The 8470-nt window shown below is 34.7% G+C and overlaps 1 protein-coding gene across 1 annotated transcript; it reads right to left on the bottom strand.

Moving 5' to 3' along the window:
• Positions 1-827: 827 nt before the first annotated feature.
• LOC149422892 (cyclic GMP-AMP synthase-like receptor) lies at positions 828-2911 on the bottom strand. The gene has a single exon (XM_089632757.1). The coding sequence runs from the start codon at positions 2859-2861 to the stop codon at positions 1731-1733; it is 1131 nt and encodes a 376-aa protein (XP_089488883.1). The 5' UTR covers positions 2862-2911; the 3' UTR covers positions 828-1730.
• Positions 2912-8470: the final 5559 nt, after the last annotated feature.

The following is an 8470-nucleotide window of genomic DNA, read 5'->3' as shown; positions in this document are numbered from 1 at the left end:
TTTTCAAATATTGTCAAGTTATTCGTAACCCGGGAATGTAGGGAAAAATAGGATTCACTAAATAGTATAAGTAATTCTAATAGCAACAGTACCTCTGAAAATAAGAAAAAACAGTACGACCATCATAGAGAGACAAAATACATCGATGACGACAATACAGTTTATTGAAGCATTAAGGCTGGAAATAGTGCCAAGCGTGCGTCGGTTCCATACATTATCATCAGATCAGCTCGTCAGCGCTATGTCATCGGTCGACCGATTGCAAAGATAGACTATAACCAGATAAATATTGGCTCCTCTACTGTGTGGGATTGAAAACTACCATTAAAATATTATATAAATAGGTATTTTGTTATTTTTATTGTTTAAAAAACAGGGTTTTTTATGTAAAGCACAAAAAACCTTGTCTAAAGTCAAAATATTATCACTTATAAATGAAGATATAATCTAGCAGGAGATGAATTAGCATTATCAATGCCTTTCCTACAAAAATAAACTTTGTTTTCTAGTGAAAAAATCTCAAAAGCAATAATTGTTGAATGAAAAATACCAGTGCATATTTAATAATTTGGCGGATTTTCAAAGAAGTCAATGTAGTGCAATTGGTAGATCACCTGACTGGCAATCAGAAGGCTCAGGGTTCAATTCCCGTCAGCGACATGTATGTTTCAGAAGATTTTTTTCAATTTATGTAGGTGTTTCAGGCTAATAATTATTGTTTAAAAATAAAATATTTTTTTATTTGTTTTACAAAATACATAGGGATAAAAACAAAATTCTTAAAAAAATAATAGTAAGTACATAGCATATTTACGATATGTATATGAACAAGTTTGTTCGTAGAAATAAAATATAACATGAATTTGCATAAATGCATTATTAAGGTTAATAACATTTACTCACAAGACAAAGAAAAATGATTAATATGTATATCTTAATAAAAATACATGAAACTTATTATTAACATCCATCAAAATTTATCTGAATACGTCAACATTAATATTTTAGCTATTTATAGTGTTTATGTAAGAATCGCTGTAAATAAATGCAGCAGGAATTTTTACAATCTAATGATGCTTTTGATTAAATCTTATCTTTAAAAATAATAATTTTTCTGTTGAATTCCAGTTGGCATGATAATTTTGTTTTCACTTTTACATAACTAATTCTGAAAAGCAATGTGTTATATAACTACTTGATTTGATGATGGATCTAATTTGAACACTCAAAGGGCGCCACCAGTGACACAGGTAGAAGGGAACGGTATGTCCGTGGATTCCAAGAGTTTGGATAAGTGGTTGAGTAGTGACAGAGGTTCACATCACAAGCATGAGCATGCTACGTGGGCAGGGTTCCAGCAGCAGGAGTAGATGAGCGTGTGCACATAAGTGTTGAGATGGTAGAACTGGCGGAGACTGTGGCGTGATGCCCGAATGCTGAACTGAGAAGGGCCGCTCCCTGGAGTGGCTCCTTTTTAGGTTAACACTTATGCCAAGGATTGTCCTCTGGAGCATTATGATTCGGCAACTGTTCCTTGATGAAGACGTTGAAGTCTTCCCATTCCATTTTGTAATATGTATATTAATATATATTATTATTATATATTATATTAATAAGAAGTCTAAAAGTTAGGAGTCTAATAAAGTCTGATCTAGGAGACTGGTTTTAAAATTTCTTGTTGTAAGATTTTCCTTATTAATGGAAAGCTTTGATAAATCTTAGGAAATATTTCACACATTCACATCGAGTATCTTGGCAATGGTTTGAGGATTATTTTGATTGCTTTTAATAGTTTTAAAGATATTATCTATCTTAATCAGGCAGTCATTGAGTTGATGATGCGAGGGTTTATCCAGAAGGTTCAACCTGTTGTCCCAAAAGTAAGGAATACTCTCCTTTTGAATATAACTCCGTATTTGGACAAGCATGTGCATGAACAGGAAACTGAGTGGATTATTCCAGAAACCAGGATCTTTTCCCCTTTTCTCCACCTCCAAGATAAACACCATATTTATAAAGTAACTTTTCAGGAAAGGAATTCTATGAACGTCTCTTAGCTGTTTCATGAACCTGATGGTACTTTTCATATTGTTGTTGCTCTCCAATATTTCCGATTCATGTTCTGGAAAAACGATGCGCCAACATTTGTGACGATTGTTATCCTCATTGTAAATTGGTTTGGCGATCACAAACCATTCTTGCGCCTTGTACTTCTTGGCATAAATCTGTTTTACAATGGGGGGCCAGACCGGTAACTGAAAGATGAAATTAGGAACAAGGTCCATGTCAAAGTTAATGCTTGCATTGGTAAGACTTTGCACATGTAAGGTAAAGGCCGGATTGGATTTTGTCAATCTTAGATGATATCGGTTTCTTCCACAAGTGAGAACATTCTGGAGTTGATTCAGTACTTTTTGAATCACACCTTCCATCCATTCACGAAATTTATTCTGCATTATAAAATTCTTCTCCATCCATTTTTCGATGCTTTTATATTTATCCCAGTTTTGTTTTTTCTTGAGAGCTTCCAGTCCGTCAGTTTTGAGTTGAACATAAGCGGGATAGTTTGTGTTGAGGATTTGGACATTCAGCTCGCTCGGCAGCTTCATGCATAACATCATATCGAATTCGTCAGGTTCCTTTATTTGGATGTTATTTGCATAACTTCCCGAATATTTAATTCCCTTGTACAAAGTCAGCAGTGGGTCGGCTTCCATCAGTTTTTCTCTGAATCCGTCCAATACTTGCCGAAAAGCTTCAAGCTGATCTCTCACAGAGCTTTTATCAATGGTCAGCTCCTTACTGATTTTTTGCAAGATCGGATCAAATAGCTTGTAAGTATTCTTGTCAAAGGGCTCCATTTTTGCACAAAAACTAAATACCACTACAAAGAATTGTTCTCTTTTCACAGTGATTCTCAGTGACTCCAAATTCTGTCCCACTTGGATAATAGTTGCAGACGGTTTCAGACTGGTGACAGTGGCAGCTGGCAACTGGTAACCAGCTATGGCAAATGACAACTGACAAAGAGAAAGAACTGAATCTAACAGGTATCAACCTAAAGTCCCTCCACTTCCACAACAACTTCTGCATTTAGTGTGTGAGTCACTCTACAATCTTAACTACCTGATTAATTTAATCTCACTCACACTTATTGTTGTATTTTGTCAAAGATGTTTGGATTATCTTAAAATACTATCATTATGGCTTATCTGATTATGAATGCAAATTAAATTTATTCTTAGACTTTGATGATACCAAAATACAGCTTTGATGTTACAAAATGCAATATTAAACTTCATTTAAATTCATTTATACACTGGTGATACAAAAATACAGGAACACCCAAGTAACGTAATATTAATCGAAAATAAAATTTGAGTGGAGAAAAATATAATTCATAATTCTAAGACTTGGTATTCATAAATAGCATTGTATGTATAATATTAACTCATTGACTGCTTCAAACCTCGTTCGGGGTTATTTGGCTACTCTAGAAAAGCGCCACGAAAATCGTTTGGGGGTATCGATGTGATACATTTTAAGTTAAAGTTTTCAATTCAATTAATCAAAAGATAATTTGTTTGGATAGTTCCATAATGCCTTATAAGAGAGGGTCGATCGGCTTCTGTATTTCCTCCCTCCACACATCGTCACCAAAGACGACATCTGTGAGGAGTTTGTGTTTGAGGAGAGGAAAAAAATTGTGTTGGCAATATTACAAACTCTTGAGTAGAAAATGTTAAATTTTTATAATTTAAGTTGTACTCACTTTTTTTAAATTATGTATTATTTTATGACGCTCACTTATATCTAAGTAATCTCCTTCATAATTGAGAATGGGAACAAATGTAATAGTCAATTAATTTGAAATTATTATTCATATTTGACTGCTGGTGGTTCACGCCATTGGCAGTTGGTTGGTTCCATAACAAAGGATTGTGGTTCATGGAAAAGATAATTTCATCAAACAGTTCATCAGCGGTTCGGCTCGCAGGTGCATACGAAAGTGAAAGCAACCTTTAAAGAGAAAATAATTTGTGCAATAAATGGAAAATATTTCACAATATCACCAGATAAATAATGGGTCCTTAGTTGGCTATGAGTAACCAGGGTACCCCGTGGCATCAAAAAACAAACACACGTTAGAATAATATAGAAATATTTTTTATTTGTTCTCAAATACATAGGGTTAAAAATATTCAAAAAAATAATAATATGTAGTATGAAGCATATTTCCAATATAATCAGTGTTGACAACTCGATTTTCAAAATAAAGCCAGATGTCACCCAATAAGGAGCTAAAACTTTGGGACCGAAAAAAAAACAGGGAGGGGGGTTTGTAGGAGAAACGTTATGGGTTACCAGAAAAAATATTTTTGTCTCCCGGGGAGGAGTAGGCCGCGCAAAAAGATATTATGTGGGATAAAAATAACCGATTCCTAAAGAAATAACTCTTAAATTGTTATTTTTCGTTGATCAGTTTAGTATAAAAAAGGAGCTAGATATGAAAAATTGGCTAAGAAGCTAAATTACTTTTTTTTGAGCTGACGGTCTCAATTTAGAGCTAAATCTAGTTCTAAAGAAGCTGAGTGGCAACATTTAATATAATATGTGAATGTAACAGGTTCGTTCATAACAACATATTATTATATAAGTTACATAAATGCATTATTAAGGTTAATAACATTTTCTCATAAGAAAAAAAATCAAATTAAATATATTCTACATTCATAAAACAGATACATTGCACTATTAGAATGTTAATCTATTTACTGATTGTAAGCTGGCACCAATACACACAAACGCAGCAGGAATTTTAACAATCGAATAATCCTTTCGATTTCATCTTATCTTTAAAAAAAAGTAATCTTCTTGTTGAATTCCAGGTAGTGTTATTTTATTTTCACATTTAGATAAATAATTCTGAAAATCAATGTGTTTTATAATTGCGTGATTTTCCACCACTGACACATTGGAGGGGGCTCACCACATTTCCAACGGCTTGTCAATATTCTATTTTTTGTTGTTGTACAAAGCTATATTTTTTTAACGACTCTAGACCCTCCAATGTCAGACACCATTAATCTGTAAACATAAGAAAAAAATATGGAGAATAGTGGAAAAGACAAAAAAGGAGATCAATTATGAAGTGTCAGATTTATGAACATGCGTCGTCTAGCGACCAAGACCGCCGCCAGTGGCACAGGTAGCAAAGAGCCCGTGGAATGCAAGAGTTTAAAGTACGTGGCAGAAGTGGCCAGGGCCGGCTCTGAGCCAAACGACGCCTGGCGGTAGTCAAACCTTAAAGGCACTGTGCTAGGTATTATCAGCGCCTTGGCTCCTTGGCAAGACGGCCCCTGAAGTGAATTGCTCCGATGAAGCCTGCACAGGGCCAGCCCTGGAGGTGGCACATCCAGAGCATGGGCGGTGCGTCTTGAGCTGAGTTCCAGGGTCTGATGTGCAGCTCGCCCCCCCATGTGGAAGAGCCTATGCAGATGGATGTTGAGTTGGTAGAACTGGCAGAAGGGCTGGAGCGTGATATCCGCATGCTGAACTGAGAAGGGCCGCTCCCTGGAGTGGCTCCTTTTTAGGTTTACACTTATGTTCAGGATTGTCCTCTGGAGTATTATCATTCGGCAACTCTTCCTCGATGAAGCCATTGAAGTTTTCTCTTTCCACTTTGATTAAAGAAGTCTAAAGTTAGGAGTCTAATAAAGTCTGATCTAGGAGACTGGTTTTAAAATTTCTTGTTGGAAGATTTTCCTTAATTATTAATGGAAAGCTTTGATAAATCTTAGGAAATATTTCACACATTCACATTGAGTATCTTGGCAATGATTTGTGGATTACTTGGGTAATTGCTTTTAATCATTTTTATGATATTGTCTATCTTAATCAGGCAGTCGTTGAGTTGATCATGCGAAGGTTTTTCCAGCAAGTTTAACCCTTTGACCCATATGGAAAGAATACTCTCATTTTCAATACAAGTCCGCATTTGGCCAAGCATGTGCATGAACAGGAAACTGAGTGGATTATTCCAGAAACCTTTTCCCTTTTTCTCCGCCTGCAAAATAAACACCATGTTTATAAAATAACTTTTCAGGAAAGGAATTCTATGAACGTCTCTTAGCTGTTTCATGAACCTGATGGTACTTTTCATATTGTTGTTGTTTTCCAATATTTCCGATTCTTGCTCGGGAAACACGACACACCAACATTGGTGACGTTTCTTTTCCTTATTGTAAATCGGTTTGGCAATCACAAACCATTCTTGCGCCTTAAACTGCTTGGCATACTTCTGTTTTACATTAATGGGCCAGACGGGTAACTCAAATATAAAATTAGGAACAAGGTCCATGTCAAACTTAATGTTTTCATTGCTAAGACCTTGTACATGCAAAGTAAAGGCCGGATTGGATTTTGTTAATTTCAGTTCATATTGGTTTCTTCCACAAGTGAGAACATTCTGTAGCTGATTCAATACTTTTTGAATCACTCCTTCCATCCATTCACGAAATTTATCCTGCATTATCAAGTTTTTGTTATTCAGCCACTTTTCTATGCATTTATATTTATCCCAGTTTTGTTTTATCTTGAGAGCTTCAAGTCCGTCAGTTTTAAGTTGAACATAAGCACGATGGTGTGTGTTGAGGATTTTGACGTTCAGCTCACTCGGTAACTTGATGCATAACATCATGTCGAATTCATCAGGTTCCTTTATTTTGATGTTATTGGCATAACTTCCCGAATATTTAATTTCCTTGTACAAAGACAGAAATGGGTCAGCCTCCATTAGTTTCTCTCTGAATCCGTCCAATACTTGCCGAAAAGCTTTAAGCTGATCTCTTACGGAGCTTTTATCAATAGTCAGCTCTCTACTGACGGTTTGCAGGATCGGATCAAATAGCTTGTAAGTATTCTTGTCGAAGGGCTCCATTTTTTTGCAAAAAAACTAAACACCAGTACAAAGAAAAAGTTCCCTTTCCACTGTGATTCCCAGTGACGCAAACTCATAAATAAACCACTCACGTAGCAACTGGCACTCCAGCAATAGCAAATGACAATTGACTCCACTGAACAACAGTACATAGAATTGTTGATCAAGTTCCCATTTCACAGATAAGTAAAGGAGCAAAGAAAACTTTATTCAAATAACTCCCTTTCTCTCTTTGAAATTCTAAATCCCCCAGATCTGAAGGACTTTTCCCCAGACTTACCATTAGCATAGTATTTTGTATTCTAAAATACCAGGGTTGCCAATGCATCTATTCTAAAATACCCACATTTGATGTTAAAAACCCGAAATTAGGGAAAACGAAATAACTATTAAATTCATAATAATTTTACCTTGAAAAATCAATTGAAATTGAAAGCATTAATTATGCATTATTTAGTTATTTTCGCATTCTGTCTTTCGTTCAGGCTTAAAAAATAGGAATTTTGAAAAATGGTTGTGAAAGAAAACAAAATTACAGTACATCCGGAATTGTAAATATTATATTTCAACACAGTTGGATAATCAAGAAATGCTCTTTTAATTGGTATTGGTTACGTCAGTTCTCATATTGCAGAATCCTGGCATTTTTCCTGCAACTAAAATTGTTTAATTTTTTAGAAATTCCCCGCAATTTGGGGAATTCCCCACGAAATGGGAACATTGTTTCATAACAACAACTCACAAAACACATTCTGCATTAAGTGTGTGATTCACCACCATAATCTTAATGTATTAACCTCCTGACTGCTACATGTCTATATATAAAGCACGTGTCACGGTGTTCGTAAAAGCTAATCTCCGAAACCGATTTCAGTGATATTTTATGAATGTGTTTGGTTGGTTCCAACTTGAAAGATAGGATAGGTGAAGCTGTTGTCCAGAACTAATTTTTTTTTTTAATATTTTCAAAGAAAATTTAATATTTTTAGATTTCTCATCCAAAAATAAATACAACCAAAAATTTCAACTTCTCCCCTCAATATTTTTCATTCGATTTTAAGGATTTTTTATAGGAAAAAGAGCAGTAATTCATTTTTAACTTGTGTAAGCTGTCGATAGATGGGCGGTGTTAACATCTAGTGACATCTGTATAACGCATATAGAGAAAATACCACACTCAAATATCGCTTCATTTTCAGTGCTGATTTAAACATTTCCCTGATGCTATAATTTTTTTGAAATGTTTTACAGATATACAAACATAAACAATGTGTGAGTTTAGCTTTTTCGTTTATCATTTTTTTTTTTTAATTTTATGTTAATTGTGCTGTGTATCGACTTTAATATTCAATATTATCAGACCTACCAACCTGAAGAAAGTATGAAAAGGAATTGTAATTGAGACAGTGACGTTTCTTTGAAAATATTGTAATATTCATAATTTAAAAAAACAAATCAAAAAATATTACGTGGTTTATAAGTAAGTAGGTTTGACCTTCTTATAAATCTTGAATTCAGAGGATTTTGGTT

This window comes from Hesperophylax consimilis, chromosome 6, assembly GCF_061612785.1.
Source record: "Hesperophylax consimilis isolate HC1 chromosome 6, BYU_Hcon_1.0, whole genome shotgun sequence".
NCBI lineage: Eukaryota > Metazoa > Arthropoda > Insecta > Trichoptera > Limnephilidae > Hesperophylax > Hesperophylax consimilis.
The sequence above is the reverse complement of the archived record's forward strand: the minus strand, read 5'-3'. Positions and strand labels throughout refer to the sequence as shown.